Raw genomic sequence first — 19,594 nt, 5'->3', positions numbered from 1 at the left:
AAATGTTGGGTCCCGTCACTCACCCCAGGTTTGCCAAGGCACAACCCAAGTGTTTATTAGATAAGATTGCAATGTGTAAATTGCTCTATACATGTGCTGCCACCAAAGGTGCGAACATGTCCCTTTTTAGTTTTTTTAAAGAAGGGCTACAACCTTTGGCAAGGGATGAAACCAACTCACTCTCATGGCTCTTTAGTCCCCCAGCTCCAGTTGGAGTGTAGGGAGATACAGGTAAGCATAATGAGCATTAAGATATTTATTCCCTAGTCCATAAATTGTAGTGAACGCAATCAAAACCTAAATGAAGTAAAAATACCAACAAACAATATAGTGAAATTGGAGAAGTTTAAAAATAATCTAGTCAACTTAAAATGATAATTATACCAACTATTTTTGTTTTTAATTATACCATAATTTACAATATACAAATAAACCCCAAACGACATTATATTGGAAATGTTTACCATTCCTTAGCAAGGGATTTGAAATGAACACTTAATGCAGATTGAATAAATACATGCCATACTTATTTTTCCTTTTCCTAAAAACCCAAGTATAAATAATTTGATGAAAAATGAATCTGCCCAAGTGTCTTCAAAGTAGATAGAACTGTATTGGCAGTTATGCTCTGTGCTCTGACCTTTACCACCCCCTGTGAAAAGAAGTCTGCCTGAGCAAGATAACACTACCAGTGAGCTGGTAATACATGTTCTAACGGAAGCAAGTGGTGGAAATCGAGCCATGAAGATAGGCTGGTTCTCTAAATAGCTTAGTGGTCTACAACATGTTTTTTGAAGATGCATAAAATCCTGGTTATAGGTCTGGCTGCAATTCCAAATGTATTCTTGTGTTGTCGAGCAAATATACAGGTTTAGTGTAAATGAGGGCAGATGCTTATCTAGAAACTAATATGCCACACTGCAGTTATCTGTAAAATGTTCTTCTCTTTTGAAGTTTTCCTGTCATCCTTTACACCCTTGATGTGTATATTTTAAGGAATTCATACCTTACAGGTGCATTAGAATGATGTGATCACCCTCTTTAGAAGGGGGTAATCCAGGGGTCAAGTCCTGGGTAAAAAAAGTGCAGGAACTCACCCCAGATCCAGATCCACACCCCGCCCCCCCCCCCCCCAAAAAAAAAAATTATACGCATGTATGCAGGGGCTGAGTAAGGGCACGGGGCTGAGGAGGGGGACAGGAGCTGAGGAAGAGGGACAGGAGCTTAGGAGGGTGGGGGGGGCATGGGCTGAGGAAGGGGACATGGGCTGAGGTAAGGGATAGGGGCTGAGGAAAGGGACAGGAACTGAGGGGCTGAGGAGGGGGACAGGGGCTGAGGAAAGGGACAGGGGCTGAGGAAAGGGACAGGGGCTGAGGAAGAGGGACAGGGGCTGAGGAAGAGGGACAGGGGCTGAGGAAGAGGGACAGGGGCTGAGGAAGAGGGGCAGGGGCTGAGGAAGAGGGGCAGGGGCTGAGGAAGAGGTACAGGGGCTGAGGAAGAGGTACAGGGGCTGAGGAAGAGGTACAGGGGCTGAGGAAGAGGGACAGGGGCTGAGGAAGAGGGACAGGGGCTGAGGAAGAGGGGCAGGGTTGAAGAAGAGGGGCAGGGACTGAGGAGGGGGACAGGGGCTGATGCTCGTATGCAGGGGCTGAGTAAGAGCACTGGGCTGAGTAAGGTGGACAGGGGCTAAGTAAGATGACAGTGCTGTGGAAAAGGGACAAGAGCTTAGGAGGAGGGGGGGGGACATGGGTTGAGGAAGGGGCCATGGGCTGAGTAAGGTGGCAGGGCTGAGGAAGAGGGACAGGAGCTTAGGAGGAGGGGGGCATGGGCTGAGGAAGGGGCCATGGGCTGAGGAGGGGGACAGAGGCTGAGGAGGGGGACAGGGGCTGATGAAGGGAGCAGGGGCTGAGGAGGGGGACAGGGCCTGAGTAAGAAGACAGGGACTGAGGAGGGAGACAGGGACTGAGGAGGGAGACAGGGACTGAGGAGGGAGACAGGGACTGAGGAGGGAGACAGGGACTGAGGAGGGAGACAGGGACTGAGGAAGGAGACAGGGACTGAGGAGGGAGACAGGGACTGAGGAGGGGGACAGGGCTTGAGGAGGGGGACAGAGACTGAGGAAAGGGACAGAGACTGAGGAAAGGGACAGGGACTGAGGAGGGGGGCAAGGACTGAGGAGGGAGACAGGGCTTGAGGAGGGGGGCAGGGGCTGAGGAAAGGGACAGGGACTGAGGAGGGAGACAGGGACTGAGTAACGGGACAGGGCCTTAAATAGGGGGACAGGGACTCGGGAAAGGGACTTAGGAGGGGGACAGGGACTGAGGGAGACAGTGACTGAGGGGGGAGACAGGGACTGAGGAGGGAGACAGGGACTGAGCAGGGAGACAGGGACTGAGGAGGGAGACAGGGACTGAGGAGGGAGACAGGGACTGAGGAGGGGGACAGGGACTGAGGAGGGGGACAGGGACTGAGGAGGGGGAACAGGGCCTTAAATAGGGGGACAGGGACTGGGGAGGGGGACAGGGACTGGGGAGGGGGACAGGGACTGGGGAGGGGGACAGGGACTGGGGAGGGGGACAGGGACTGAGTAAGGGGATAGGGCTTGAGGAGGGGGGCATGGACTGGGGAAAAGGACTAAGGAGGGAGACAGGGACTGAGGAGGGGGGACAGGGCCTTAAATAGGGGGACAGGGACTGAGGAGGGGGGACAGGGCCTTAAATAGGGGGACAGGGACTGAGGGGGGGGCAGGAACTGAGGAGGGGGGACAGGGCCTTAAATAGGGGGACAGGGCCTTAACTAGGGGGACAGGGACTGAGGAAAGGGATAAAAAAAAACACACAAAAAAAAAACCTAAAGTGCCTTCCCCCCCTCCCTGAGGCTTACCTTGGGCCAGGAGGGGTGGGACAGGATCTGGAACCTGCAGCCTGCAGTCAGTGGAGTAAGCCGGCCTCTCCTGATGATGTCAGGAGGAGGGGGCGTGGCTTCCTCTGCTCCCCAGCGGTCCTGTGAGAAGAGCAGAGAAAGTCACGCCCCCTCCTACTGACATCATCAGGAGAGGCTGGACGACTCCACTGACTGCAGGGGGAGAGGTGAGTTTAGAAATCCGAGTCCCCAGTCAGAGGCAGGGGATTCGGATTTGTGCTCCCCCTGCTCTCGCAGCCGCTTGTGCCAGCCCTGGGTCCTGCAGGACTAGTAATGGGAACGGCGTTCCTGCTGTGGAAAAAGTGCAGGAACGCCGTTCCCATGCGTTCCTGCAGGACTCGAGCCCTGGGGTAATCCTTTGGTTCTATCCCACCTGCAGGTGTTATTTGTTATAAACCCTTTGCCAGAAAAGTTGAATAAAAGTTTGGTTTCATAGTCCATCTGTTTAATCTCATGAAACATAATTTATTGCAACTATTACAGGCATCTATAATATTAATAGCACGGTCTTGTTAAAAAAATAAATAAAAAAATAAGCTTGATCATAAGGTAAACAGGGTCACTAAAGGGCTTGCCAAATTTAGTTTGCCAAATTGGTTTGCTGGGTCTGTGTTGCCTTTTGAGACCATATGGTAGCCCAGGAATGTGAAATAACCCTATCATGGCATACCATTTTCAAATTTAGACAACCCATGGTATTTAAAATGGGGTATGTTCAGTCTTTTGTAGTTGCCAAAGTTAGCGTTCTTATTGTTTTTTTATAAATGTTTTATTTTTTTCAATATATATATATACACACACATAATACAATTAAGTTTTCTATATATGTATAATATTATAATTAAAGCATTTTATAATATATTATACATATATAATGCATATATATGATTTCATTATAAGTGTATTTTGAGATATAAGTGTATATATCTCAAAGTACACTTAAAATGAAATCATATAAATGCATTATATATGTATAATATATTATAAAATGCTTTAATTATTTTATAATATATTATACATATATAATATATGTAAAATATATTTATTTAATCTTACTTTTTAGCAGCCTGGGGGACTGCCTGGCAGCTCAGACAGTCCCCCTGCTTGCAGCTCCTAGAGTCCTATTGCGGCGATGTGATCATGGTGATCCCATGGCGCCCTGGAGGGCTGTGGTGGCAGGAGCTGCTGCAGGGGGGGACTGCTGGAGTCTCAGGCATCCCCCCCCCACTGTGATCACCGTGGATCGCCGGTCCAGGTAAGTCCAGGGCTCCTATTTGCCTTGAATGTACTAGGTCCTTAACCATCATTTTTTGTTAAAGGATATACATAGATATATATTTAATTTCATTCTAAGTGTATTTAGCGGAGGGAGCTATCACTCAGGTGCCAGGCAGTGGGGGGGGGCGGGGGATATTGTACAATGCTTCGACATCAAGGCATAGTGCAATACCCATAGAGCGACTGGAAACTATCACGATCGCTTCCAGCGCTCAAATTAGCCATGGATATAAGAGGTACATCCGCGGTCCTTAAGGACCATTTTTAGGTGGACATACCTGATACGTCTGCGGTCCTTAAAGGGGTTAAAGGGACACTGTATCTGCATCATCACATTGAACTGGTTGCAGTGTCTGCAGTCCTCTGGTGCCATCATTTCATTCAACAATAAACAGTTTTTAATGTTTTATATTTAAATGCTAAATGAGAGTTCCAAGCAGCCCATCCCCTTTGTGCTGCTTTGGCAATTGAGGATGTATTAGCCTAAGCTGCAGTGGGCATCTGTGATAGGCTGACAGTGTCAGCTGACTACTTTTAGCCTATGAGCTCCAACTGACGATATAAAGGGTATGACTAAAGGAAGTGTGTAGTCTCTGCCTTAGCCACACCTCCAGAAGGGACTAGACTGTGGGTGGCCAGAAACACTTATTAAGTGTATAAATACTTGAACATGGTTTAACACAAATTAAGGGACAGTGCCAGGGGACTCCATGCACTATAGCCAATTTAAACAGATTAAATGGTGATTGTGACTACACTTCCCTTTAAGACAGGGGTTCTCAACCCAGTCCTCAAGGGCCCCCTACCAGTCCAGGATTTAGGGATTACCTGGGTGTATCTAAGGTGTTTAGAAAAAGAAAGAAAAAACACCATAGAAGTTTCTAAGGTGTTTTTTTCCCTTTTTCTAAACACCTTAGACACACCCAGGTAATCCCTAAATCCTGGACTGGTAGGGGGTCCTTGAGGACTGGGTTGAGAACCCCTGCTTTAAGAAATATCTGCAGTTTTAGATTTAGAGAATGCAACTCACATCATTCCCAGATTCTAATAGGATAATAGAATGTGTATTCATCACAGCTTTTGAACTGCAAGCAACATACCTGAGTATAAGGCTTGAAAATGCTTAAAACTATCCATAAAATAAAATTAATGAAAAGACATAGTTTACATTTTTCCTTGTCCGTCATTTGCATATTCTACCCATAATCCTTTTCGGAGTTTTGTTGACTGTATGACTAGTGAGAATGGAGCCAATTAGACAAGTCTAAGTAACTAGTAGAAGTACAGACTTACTCTAGGGTATTCTGTCAATGCTGAAAATGCTTTGAGAGAGGAAAAAAATGAAATAAAATTGATCTTAAAGACCGATGCCATCTGCAACATTTTTTTAAAACAGTAGCACTTTTTGTGATTTTCCAGGGACATATTAGGAATACACTTAGATAAAAATAGCGATGCTATTTGCCATGGGAATGCAGCTGCCAGTAAAGCAATTAACATTTACATTATGGATCACAACTTTTCTAGAACAACAGATTTAGTGGATAGCATTGCAGAAATGTTTCCTTTATACAGAACAGATGTAAGGGAACTTGAAGTACGTGCGACAGGTTGCTCCAGAGGAATAGAGGTGTTGATGTAAAATAAAAAATAAAAAATGAAAAAAAAAAGGAACTTAAAAAGAGCTATGTGTTAATAGTGAATACAATGAAACAAGCCATTTACTGCACTTAAATCAACATTTTCTTTAAAGAACATAATATCATTTATACAAATAAATACTGGGCCAATACAAGCAGCTTTCTAGTGATTTGTTCATTAATACATTTGTGCAAAGGACAAAAGGTCACCTATAGAGAATTGATCAAAAGAGATTTCACATGAAGCAAAGAAATGACAATAAATACAGACACATTTTAAAACAACTTCTTGTGGTGGTGAATTTCATATCTTTATTGTAATTGTCTATGTCTAAGAAATATGGTTTCCGACTTTGGGGTCAAGAAGGATTTTTTTTCCTGTGTTAAAAGTTGAATATGACAAATCTACTTTGTATTTTTCAAAACCAAAAAAATCTGGTTTGTCCAAATTGATTCATCTAAACAAAAATATTATTTTCGGCCAATTTGAGTTTCGTCCATGTAGCATTTTGGTTTAGACCAATTTTGTTCATGTGATTGTTATGGGCAAAAAGATTTTGGTTCACCAAAATGGACCTGTCAGTGTACTTAAAAATAAATAAATAATAATAATATAATTTGCCTATATGGGGGTAATCAGGGCTGTAGTTGGAGGTTAGGAATGATTGTGCAGTGGATAGTAGGTATAGTGGTTGTGACAGAGCCTGTTGTTGGGTAACACGAGTTGTGATGGGGTGTCAGGGGCTGTAGTGTGGTGACAGGGAATGTGGTAGTGTGGGAGGATAGGGACTATGTGTGGGGAGGATAATGGGTATAGTTGAGTGACAGGGATTGTAGTGGCATGACAGGGGGTGTAGTGGGGTGAGGTGGGTTAACATGGGGTGACAAGGGCTACATTGGGGGTGACAACAGCTCTACTGGGGTGGCCTAGGTGCCTCAATGAAGTGGCCTGGGTGCAGTGGCACTTTGAATTTAATAATTCAAAATAAAACACTGCCATTTTGCAGAAACAACAATGCTTACCGTGAAAGGTTAAACACACATTCAGTAGTTGTTACACTGACTGGCACTGGAGGAGCTTCCACTGCACTGGCAAAGTAAAACTTGGCCAAGTGATGCAGAACCACCCCTAAGAAAACATTGATTATGATTATTATTGATTCAATGCTTTCCTATGGGGAAGCTTGGGTGATCATGCAACACTCGCCTTGCTTGCTCTTCAGGTCCCCAATGCTCCTCTATAAAGGAGTATTAGATGGATTGGAGGCCCTGGCATCACAGGAGGAGGAGAGGTAACCAGCACCAACGGAGCCTCGATGATGAAAAAAAACAAGTAAAACCCTTTAAAAAAAAAAAAAAATATTTGTATTATACACACGGGAGGGTCTAGCCTATAAACCTATCGACAGGAACGCTAAAGTGATGCACAAACATTTAAAAATTTGTATGAGACACACGGGAGGGGGTAGCCTATATAACTATTGGCTGGAACGCTAAAGTGGTGCACAAACATTTAATAGATGTGAAACTATCTTTCAAGCTATGAGGCCAAACAAAGATAAGTAAACAAAGTGAGTTATATCTCATTAATTTTAGTGTAAGTGAATGGATTGAAGTATCTCACTAATGGATGTATTCACTAAAGTGTGAATTGTAGTGAACTGCAGACCAGATCGCATACTTTAGGCAGAAATAGCCAAGCTGTGACTGTAAGAGCTGAAGAATTTTCCAAATCAGTACAGTTTGTCTAAATGTTCCTTCTGTCCAGCTCGGAGTTTGCTGAAAATCAGAATTTAGTGCACAAAGTTTCCTTCAAAACGTTCATACATTTCATGTACGTCTAATTTGTTATTCTACCGTTTGCTGACCATGATGGGAGTTTTGCCTGGTTAGAATGATGATTTTATTGCAGAAAAGAAGTCATAGATTCATTTTATCAGCCTAGAACACCATGCTTTGCACTTTAAATACAACGGTTCATAACCGCAAGCAGATGCCAAAACAGAAGCTATGAATAAAATGAAGATTTTACTTCTACTTCCAAGATTTTTTTATGCTGTTTGGTACCAAAACACACACAAAAGCATCTCTGCTACTTCTTTGAAACAACCAGCTGTTAAATGAACCTTCCCATTCATCATCAATGACAAAAAGTCACAGGGAGCTCGCCCACTCTGACAAGTTTTAAGGGAAAAGGAGGGAAAAGAGTCCGGTGGGAATCATTGATCTATCTTTTTCAGTCCCGCGGGGCTCACATTGTCTGTAGTGAGTAGTTAAACTTCGGCAAGATTTTTTTTAAAGTTCTATCAGCTGTAACCTTTGGAATATAACAACAGTGTATGAAAAGTTTTGGCCCACTTATTGTAAAAGTCTTATTTTTTTTAATGGTTACCTGCTTTGTGTCGTTCCTTAATCACCTTTATTTTTTTTTTCTGTTTTCAAATAGATTTACTGTAGAATCATAATTTCTGCAGCATCCATTGAGTAAAGCTTTTACTGGAATTGTGATGTTTCACAACATTATTTAAAATATCTCCACTATTGTTTCTTAACATGTTCCATTAGCTGGCAAACAATTGCTGGACTTGCTCTAGGTTTATCTCCAGCATTCACAGCCAGCTCTTCAGTTACAGCTCCATTACATTTTTATTTACAGCTCCTCAGCTATTCCTGGAGCCTGGTAGCTACAGGAGATTGGGGGGAGGGGGACAATTACCCATCTGGATTATGACTTTCCAGTGAGAAGATCAAAGATCTCCTTTATGACAAGGCTACTTGGATGCCAAGCAGGATGAGGCAGATCTTTCTCATTCTACTGTATTAGTGGGTTGCCATGCATTACAGTACTCTATATATGCCCTTGCACCAACTGGAAGGAGCTGTCTGCACCTCACGTAATGCACATAACTTTTTTTTAATGTATTAAATAATTCCCGCATTACTCCCCTGTTCCCCGTGACCGCTCCTACTCCCCGTGTCTGCTCCTATTTCCCACCACAACCAACCCTTCAGAACAGACTCTTGTGCCACCTGCATCCACTACAGCCCCTATTCTTCCTGCGCCCACTTCAGCCCCAAATCTAATGCATTCTCTGCATCCCCTTTTACCCTACGCACCCACTAAAGCCCCTAATAATACCTCTACTCACTACAGCCACTATTTTGTGTCCTGCACCCACTACAGTATGTAACCCTACCATGCATCCACTAAAGCCCCTATTTTCTCCTGCACGCTCTACAGCCCTTACCACCACTAAACCCACCACAGCAGCTATTACCCCCTGCACTCACAACAGCCCCTATGCCCACTGCACCCACTACATCCTCTAAGCCTCTGCTATACCCACTATAGTGCCTATTACATCCTGCATGCATTACAGCCTCTATCCCCCTGCACCCACTACAGCCCCTATCCCTGCTCTGTACCCACTAAAGCCCTATAGCTCCTCTGCACCCATGAAAGCCCCCATCCCTCCCCATATCCCTTGCAACAATTACAGCCTCTATGCCCACTGCACCCACTATAATCCCTACCCCCTGCACTCATCACAACCCCTTCATCCACTACAGCCCCTATGCCACCTGCACCCAATACAGCTAATATACCCCTGAACCCACTACAGCTCCTATCCCTGCTCTGCACCCACTAAAGCACCTAATACGCGCTGCACCCACTACAGCTCCTATCCTTCCCCTGCACCCACTAAAGCACCTAATACCCCCTGACATTTATTATTGCCCATTGGCTCATTTGTTCCACTGGCCTTCCATAGTAAGCTCCCAAACCCATCTTGACACATTGTCACCTGTTCCACAAATATCCTTCCAAGCTCTTCATCTGTTGTAGCTGCCTCCCCTGCCAGCTGATCATGGTTCCTTTGGATTGCTGAGCCAAGTCATGTTTCTGCTGAATGCTATCCTCACTTTATATCAGTTCCTCCTGTCTGTTATTCCATGTAGCAATACTTTTTATCCAGATGGTTCTATGAGATATACCCGTGTATCCTGCCATTACACATTTTTCCTCTAGTTTATAGCAACAGCATATCTAGCAATCCTCCAACTGGCTTAGTTAGGCTCCAGTTCCTCAACTTTATATGTGATCTATCCCTTCAGGTCCTCCTTTATTGCTGCACACTTTATCGTGTCCTCCAGATTACCCCATCAGTTTCTTAGCTGTTCTTCCAGATTAACTCACCAGCTTTTCATCTGCCCTCTAGATTACCTTGCCAATTCTTCGGCTGCTATTCTAGCTTTCTCTGCCAGCCTTTTTTTTTTTTGTTTTGTTTGTAATTATTTCTTACCAGTCACAAAGCTCTAGGGAATATTTGTTGGCACTTCATAAATAAATGACTATAATTATTATTGGGATAAGATCTGGAGGAAATCCGCAATCATTGATATGCTTCTGGAAAATCTAGATCCCGTTTAGTTTTTTATTTATTTATTTCTACATAAAGATTAGATAAAAAAAGATAGTTGGACGTGGAACAATTTAATATATTAATTAGAAAATTAGAATTGGAAGAACATTAACAGTGAATATTTAGTGATTTGATGAAAGATATTCAATGTCAACACCGAATGTGATATTTAATTATCAAATTTGTAATTGGTTCTGCAGTATGAGAACATTACATTAGAAATTATTGCATTCACTCATAAACTCTGAGTTTTCTCACTTTATTTTAATAATATCATAAAGCTGCAAACATTTTTAATTCATACATGGAAAATAATTCAGGGTAAAGAAGTGCATTAACACTCTGTATGTGTCACTGTCACTATGATTACCCCATATATCAGTTTTCTATTTTTATACATTAATAAAAGGACCAACCATCTATATTTTCAGTTTTTAACATAACATTTTTCCACTTCATTAGCATGAAAATTAAATAACACATGTTTTTAGAATGGATCTTAACAAACAGTCAAAAATGTGTAACTCCTTTAGCAAAACACACAGTCAAATGCACATGAATATATATATATATATATATATATATATATATATAACTACACATACATATACATATGTCCTGAGGAAAGCTTGAGAATATCAAGCAGAAACGTTGACCTTTTTATTTTTGGAAATCGAATAAAAGTTACATTTTAAATGAAGTCCTTGGAGTGCTTTCCATCTTCATTATATATATATATATATATATATATATATATATATATATATAGAAATACTTAAGTCCAAATGTGAGATAACAACACAAAGGATAGTTGAGAATGACAAGACCAAAATCCTGTGGGACATCCAGATCCAGACAGACTAGCAAGTACTGACTAACCCAACATCAAGGTATCGAAGATAAGGAATCAAAGACTGCAGTGGTGGTGGATGTGTCAATACACAGTGCCCATGACATCAAGAAGAAGGAACATGAGAAGGTGGACAAATACCAAGGACTGAAAGAGGAGCTAGAAATGATATGGAAAGTGAAGGCAGTAGTAGTCCCATTTGTGATAGGAGCTTTCAGGGATGTGACCTCCAAGTTAAGAGAATTGCTTCAGCAGATTCTAAGTTTGACATCTGTCTTGTCCTATAATTATGTGGGGTGCCATACTCATTTTAAAATGAATCTGTCATCCAGAAAACCACCTGCCATAGCTTTCATTTTTACAAATATACCAACCACACAGAATTGTAAAATTGGTTCTATGTATTCATATTATTTCAGTGTGCATGTGCGGTATTTTGAATGGAATATATTTGGCACTGCAGGGGAAAAAAAATGTGAAAATTTGCAAAACCGGTTCATTTTGAAGCAATTAAAAGAAAAAAAAAAAAGTCAGCATTCTGGAAAAGTTGAGCTAATTTTCTTATAATGCTATAACTTTGCTTTTTTAAAATGTATTTTTTAAAAGCAGTTTTTTATGTTAGAAGGTAGTTTAATTAATAAAATACATAAACATGCAGCCACATATTAAATATAAATACATCACACAAGAAATAGCTACTTTATGTGCAGATTTAAATAAATAAATAAAAATACTCTTATCACAAATGTGACAGTTCCTCCTTAGCTAAGCTACTCAGGATAATGTTTTTGCAAGTAAATTATGTATCAACTGATATGTAAGTGAATGGTAATGAATGCTGTGGCATGTCATAGTTCCCCGCAGTAAAAATTGAAATGAGTACATCAATCCAACAGATCTGGGTTTTGCAAGAAATCTCAAAAATACTCTACTATACCTATTCTTTATTGCAACCCTTACTGTAATTCCTCAGATGCACTTCTGATTCAGACAACTAATTTCTATAGTATGACATATTACAAGATTTATTCTTCTGATTTGAGCAAAGAGGTTGGATTTTTGCTTTGACAGCCAGCTCCTATTTTGAAAGAAGATGATGTTTCAGATTGACATATATTTTTTTTTTTTTTTTTGTGTTTTAATTCACCCATTAACTCCCTAAGGACCAATTGTGGTCTGTGTTATCATCGAGGTCTGTTCTTTCAGAATTTCACGATTGCCGCCATGCCCTGTCAGCTAGCCTTGGCAAGTGCTGTTACAAAGCTGGTCTCATACCAACTTTCCATCATACAGATTCAGCCAGTTGGAACTGCCATTAACAATAGTACACCATGAAAACACAAAAATTATGGGATGAACTTGCTACTACTGAACAGTATAACTTGTAAGGCTTACTGGTAGCAGCCTTGTTAGGGTTATTCTTAAAGGGTCACTACAGTGTCAGGAAAACAAAGCCCTGAGGGTCCCCCTCCCATGGCGTTAAAACCCCTACAGCAGCTTAGCAGTTTCTCTGAATGTTTACATTAGAAGGGTTAAAACCTGAGGGACCTGGCACCAAGACCACTTCATTGAGCTGAAGTGGTCTGGGTGACTATAGTGTCCCTTTAAGGTAAGCTAGAGGTAAGGCTTGTTGAGCTAGGTAGAGTTAGCTAGGGTTTGATTAATTAGGATTAGCTAAGTTTAGAGTTAGGTTTAGTTTAAACCGGTTAGACTGAGCATCTGTTTGACCCTATTTTATGTCACTCACCACCCTGCAGTCCATGGTGCAGAGAAAGAAAAGAGGACACTCAAAGGGTCACTCCTGTTTTTGGTGGACCGGGCCACATATTTTTCTGATTTAATTATGTATTTTAAGTCCTAAATGATAAAGTTAAAAAAAACTAACAAAAACATGCCATGTGTTTGTTCCATCATAACTAAAGGGATTCTTTTTACATTCATCCATACAGAACTCAAAATATATTCACATATCAATCCTTTTTAATACCTCATATGTCTAGGATCTAAACAAATTGGTGGTAGTTAACGCTGACCTATAACAGCCCTACCACTTACCCGACACCAAACCTACCCTTAACCCAATGCTCACACTAACTCTAACCGTAAACTAACCATACCTTATCCTTACACTATCTCCAACCCAGCATTAGCCCTAATCCTACCCTAACATTAACCCTAACCTTAACATTAACACTGGCTCAGCGGGATTCCATCTGCAGACATCATTACTGACATCAGCAGAAGATTTTCCCAGCTCCAACAGTACAGAGTGCTCTGTGATCATTCTATCTATGTGATTGCAGCATGAGAGGGAGATCTTGCCTCATGGTGTAGCTCATGCATGCTCTGTCTGCTGATCACAATAATCTTTGCTTGGCAGGTGAACCTGGATGTTGCCCACCGTGTGGGTGAATACTTCTTTTTAATGCAATTGCTATGGTGATTGAAATCTATTTAAATGGTAATATGCAGTGCTCTCTTTTAGCATTGCATTTAACTCATCTGTCAGTCTGGGGTCACTAGACGGTACTCTAGCTGAAAGAGGACAGTTTCAGATTCATATCTGAGCCTTCCCAGTATGAGCAGGGATTTAACGCTGGTCACACCAAAATTCTATGTTACCCCAACATTGTTAAAGCCCACTATTGTTAGATAAAGCCCTAAAGTTGTAATGGTGCTAATGAAGAAACCTGATTGGCTCTCTTAGTGTGAGAGAGCCAATCAAATCTCTCAATAAAGCAACCCACTCACCCTCCTGAAAAATGTGTATTTCGTAATGATAGAATCTTTATGAAATACCCATTGTGACGGTGATGGAATTTCACTGAATTTCCAACCCAGTCAAGAGATATACAGAGACAAAATAAGGAATACTTTGTTTCTGTGTTTCTCCTCCGCCTGACTTTCTTTGAGACAAGGCAGAGCTACAAAGTCAACCCATACAGCCATCATGAGTGATAGCTGCAAGGAACAGGGTGTGTCTAAGAAGAGTCTTGCAGGATCCTCCATAGACCTTAACGCTGTACTGTCACCTACAATGTGACATGAACGCTGAACAGGACCCCACCCAATCAAGATGGCAGCACCCGTGAAGTACATGGTCAAGTAAGTAAATTCACCTTTACCTGCCCACCCCACCCCTCACAACACCAGACCACCAGCGGTGATGTCACTATTGAGAACTTTGCAAATTTGGCAAAGTCCCCAAACTGTGCCAGTGCCACTTTTAACCCCTTAAGGACCAAACTTCTGGAATAAAAGGGAATCATGACATGTCACACATGACATGTGTCCTTAAGGGGTTAATGTTTTTTATTGTTTCTAAAAGTTTAACTGCAAACAGTGATGAACTGTTATAGTTTAAAGCTATAATTTAAAGGTTAATTTATGCTCTTTCCATTGCGTTGCTTTTTCTTTTTTTTTGTATAATATTTAAATAATATTTCATATTGGACAATATTACAGATTTTATTAACAACATAAATATAAATTAATTCATTTGAACCAAAGAATGGGTGAAACCATGACATTTGCCATTTTGTACAGTTGCAGATCTGACACATTATGCTACAAATCTTTTATAAATAAGTAAAAAATAAGGTATAATTATGAATTTCTATGAGCTGTTATTAAAATAAATGAGTGCTTTCCAAATGGTAGTATTCACAATAAGCAGGGCAGCTCGTATGTAGAAATGAAGATGCCTCCAGGCATTTGATGTGCTGTTGATCCCATTGAATTTTTATTCATTGACTGAGGTGATGATGGAGATATTATTGGAAATAGAACATTTCACCACTTACTGTCTCCCGTTTTTTTTTGAGTGCGCTCTATCACAGTTTGTCTCTTTATTGATGTATATAATACATAGTGTATATGTGCACTATGATCCAGTGCACTTACTCACTAAACACCAAATTCAAGGTTGACAAAATTTAAGATTTTTTTATCACATGATTTAGGCAAAAATAAAGGGGATTTACTTACAGTAATGAGTACACACACACACACACACACACACACACACTACATAAACCTGCCACAATTACAATGTAACCCATTTTTGGCAGGTCCTTTTGTAGCAATCTAATGCCCACTCTTATGAGATACATGGCTCGGACAAGGCACTTGGCATCTTCGTGTCAAAGAGTCTTTGCCTGTGTCCTGGAACTTGGGCCAAAAACAATAATCAAAGAATGGAAAGCACTCTCTTGAAGAATTTTCCTGCTTTATATTAAGTAGATTCATCAAAATAAAAATCCCAATTGTGGACTGATATTTTGATCTTGCGGTTTATTTATACCTATCTGCCTAAAATAAAGCGGTAATTCATGAAAGACATATGGGTGCTCTCTTTTCTCTGATACTAAATTTGTGGTAGATACTGCTAGTAACCACTAATATTTAAAATTAACTTTAAATCACTAATTTACTGTTCAAGAGTTAATATTTTTATTAAAGGGATACAATAGGCCCACATGTCCTTCATTTTATGGCTTTCATGGCAATTTTTGTATTGATCCGAAATTTGTAATCAAAATGAAAAGTTTGTAAAATCTGAACATTTCAGAAGAAGCAATTAAGAAGAACTGAAAAGGTTGTTGTGCTTGAGTCATATATATACATATATATTTATTTGTTTTTTTTCTTAAATGGAAGCAACATATTTATTTTAAAAAAAGCTGTTGAGTTACACTTTAATCAAATTTTATTTTTGGACTTCTTCTTGTTGAAGATGAGCCAGTAATTTTTTTTTCCCCTCAGGAAAAAAAGTTTCATCTGTATATCTATCTTTGCATTCTATTTCTCATTCTATATATGCCTTCCATTAAACATTTACCATGGATTTTTTATCCAAGAAATTCTAAAAAGTGCACTAAAAAACATAAAATAAGATCCTTGTGCAACCATCACAAATTAGAACAAGGAATGGTAACCAGTACTGTAAAAAAAAAAAAAGTGAAAATAATAATTGAAAAACAGCACAACACGGTTAAATAACATCTAGAAAACAAACTATTAAGGGAGGCATCCCTTAATAGTTTGTTTTCTAGATGTTATTTAACTGTTAAAGATACATCATTCACTGCTTTTGCATAAAAAGCACCTAATATGACATATCGTTGTCGTGAAGTCTTTGGGTGTGGTCTCTCAGTTTTCGGTCACACCAGTTTGAATATTTTTCTCTACTAGCATCCAAAAGCCTGTCCCATGACTACTGGGAGGCATCTTCCATTTTATGTCTCGCTCTTCTAAAGTTGGATCCCTCTGTTTCTGATGTAATTATGTGTAAGTTACCCTTCCCCATTATTCGTCCACAGGCATTGGGGGTTTCAAAAATTACCATTTTAATGCAAAATTGTTATCTGTGACATTTGAATTAAAACAAGAATGGTACACTTATTGCGGTGATGAATTTCTGAATGTTTTTATTTACTTCTGATTGGTAAATATTTTTCCTCACATTCTACTTTAGGTTAATGAATAGCAATTGGAGATTTGTATTCAAGTTAAAGGGTTTCTTCAACCTCCATGCCCACTTCTGCTTTTAGAAGTGGTTATGGAGGAAGCCAACTGTACATGCTGTTTCTGCTGGTACACTTCCTCCATGCTTTTCTTTCTTTTTCTTTTTTTTTTTTTTAATCCCCTTCGTACCTTGTCTACCACCCCTCCACCTCCTTCCCTCCATTCCCCAGCTCAGAGTGTGTCCAATGAAATGCTTCTCTTTGAAAATAATTTGATTGGACCATGGAAAGGAGAGTAGTGAGGCAGCAGGTCATCTAATGGGGTAAAGAAGAACCTTGTTAATTTATTGGCACGCTTTATCTCAATTTTACTTAAACAAAAAAGGGGGTGTAGAGATGCTACTGGTGCCGAATGGGTTGAAGTAGCCTTTAATTATTGTTACTGACTTGAAAGACAATTATATTCTATTAGTTTCTATGATATACTATTCTTAATTATGCAGATTAAAATTAATATTTTAATTGTACTTTATTTGTTTCTTCCCTGTAGTGTCAGCACAAAGCTTGAAAAGCAATCTCGATGCCATGGAGCACCAGATCAAGAGACTGGAGAGCGATATTGAGAATTTCCCCAAGACAGACAACAGGAACGATAAGTTTGTGGAAAAAATGAAAATATCCTTTTTCAAATATTTTTTTGTTTAATGCTATACACATTAGGCATTGTCACTAGTTAAATATTTACACAGCATAAAATTAACAGCTCAGGATCTTAATTTTAATTATCACACAGGATAGTGTAAGCAGTGTTAGAATGAATATAGAATAGTAAGAGAGAAAAGGTATATTAGCAAGATAGTAATAAGTAATGTGTCCTTTCCAAAAAATACTTTCATTGTGTCATAATACCCACTTTACGCACATAGTACATTTAGACTTATTCACAAGTTACAAAAATGCAGTGTTATAATGTATGTGTTAATTATAACTTTCTTCATTGCTTTTACACAAGTTTAATTAGTTTGTTTGTTTAGACAGCAGTGACTGAAATAGGACAACACAAACCTTTTCTTTTCATATCTGTTTTTAAATTATAGTTTTTGATATGGAATGTATATTTAAACATTCATTAAGTTGTGCGAGATATGGATGTGTGATTTTACATATTTAACAATTATCAGTGATTTTAATTGTATCAATTGAAATGAAGACTTTGAACATCTCGTTCAATGGAAGTTAGAGTTGCATATAAAGTACAATTGTGGGGAAAGTTTTGAAAATGGAGCAGACCCGATAGAAGTCATACAAATGTTTCTGCTGATTTTCAATGCTTGTAGAACTAATATGCAGAACACCTTTGTATAGATCAATCCCAGATACTGGTCCTTTAACATCCTGTCCACTCCACTTTTTGTCAGAGTTTAAAATGCTAGAGACCTAAACAGGAGGTAGCTACTGCTATCAAATAATGCCATAGTGGGAACAAAAAAACTAGATAACAATAGCAAATGTTGATAATTGTTTGTAGACACATGTTCAGTGGAAAAATCTGGTTTGGTTAAAAAATTTGACTGAGGTTCTTTAACCGGACCTATTACTTCCTAGTTTGTGTAGTTCAGTGGAGTTAAACTCAAAAGGCAGACATTTGCTCAGAGCTCTTTCTTTCTAAAGACGTCTTACTGAGCTTCACTGGGAAGTCTGTGATTGGACAGCTACAGAAAGTGTGAGTGGGATTAGGAGGAGAATGCTCGCAAAGGCTCTACACAAGATATATGCCCTTTTTTCAGCCATTTTAGGTGTATCCCTAATGAAAAAAAAATGCATTATTAAATGCACATATGTTTTCATTTGGGATAGATCTACTAAACAGTGAACTTTAATTCATTGGGATTGGGCAGTTGATTATCACTTTAATGGAGATAATTCCTGTCATAATGCAGTCGACCAAATTCTGTCCTAATAGAACAGCATTTAACCATTCAATTTCTGTCCACATTCGGTGAATGTATATGTTTATAAATGTTTTGTTAGTTTTGCGAATTTGGTTATATATTGTAAGCATATAGTTGGCTGGTTCCTGGTTTATTTTATTTTTTATTTTATTTGATTTAGTAGATTTTAGTAATTTGTTTGGCTTCATGTACCGAACTCTGAATCACGAATCAAACTAAGCTTTTCGCCCATTGTCGGGGTAATGTATTTCATGATACATCCATATGGTACTTCAGAGTAATGAAATTCAATTGACCTGTCGCTTGGTGAAAATCCTGACTAATTGCAAATTGTTTGTTTGAAACTGAATTCACAATTCTGCTTACCTACATTGGTAACGATCATATAGAGTTGTATTCTTTTACTAAGCTTGACATACTCACCATTTGTCCTGGATCTGGTAAGATAGTCATGTTGAATCCCTTTCCAGTGAACCCAAGTTTATTTTCTGAGGTCCAACTGACATGAACCCTAAACAACATTTTCCAGAGAGTACATCCATATGTGTAACAGTGAGCATGCTAGCAGTTACAGCAGGTTATTTAAAAGCATTGTTGTCAAGGTAAGATCACTTCAGCAGTGATCTGACCAGGTGTCACCACTTATAACATGAATTGCATCACTGGCTCACTTTCCCTCACACCCCTTCAGTCTTTATGCATAGCTTCCAATGCTAGCAGTTTATTAAAGGGACACTTAACTGCCCTAATATAAAATAAACAAAAAAATGTACATTTTGGGGATATATCTAAAAAACAGCTTGCAAAAGCTGCAGACCTCTTGTCTGCAGCCTTTCCAAACTTTCCCCTTCTAACCCCACCCAGAATTTCTGTGACTGTCCAATCACAGACTCCAATGCAGCTCAATGAGAAGTCTTTGCAAGGAAGGTGCACTGAGCAATTGCTTCCTCTTGAGTTTGAGCTAACCAAACCAGGAAGTAACATGACCTGTTGTCTGATTGAAAACCAAGGGTGTGTAAGTATGATAATTTAAAAATGTATTAGTTTCTATTGAAATATGCAC

At 39.8% G+C, this 19,594-nt stretch overlaps 1 protein-coding gene across 4 annotated transcripts in view; it reads left to right on the top strand.

The window, feature by feature from the left end:
* Positions 1 to 19,594, top strand: part of DIAPH2 (diaphanous related formin 2) — a 1,045,110-nt gene that overhangs the window by 691,755 nt on the left and 333,761 nt on the right. For all 4 annotated transcript variants that reach the window (XM_063431883.1, XM_063431882.1, XM_063431880.1 and 1 more), the window contains one exon: positions 17,130 to 17,255. In XM_063431883.1, the coding sequence (XP_063287953.1) occupies positions 17,130 to 17,255 (126 nt within the window). The remainder of the gene's footprint in view (positions 1 to 17,129; positions 17,256 to 19,594) is intronic.

Source organism: Pelobates fuscus, chromosome 9 (assembly GCF_036172605.1).
Source record: "Pelobates fuscus isolate aPelFus1 chromosome 9, aPelFus1.pri, whole genome shotgun sequence".
Taxonomy (NCBI): Eukaryota; Metazoa; Chordata; class Amphibia; order Anura; family Pelobatidae; genus Pelobates; species Pelobates fuscus.
Note: the sequence above shows the minus strand (reverse complement) of the source record. Positions and strands in the feature narration are given on the sequence as shown.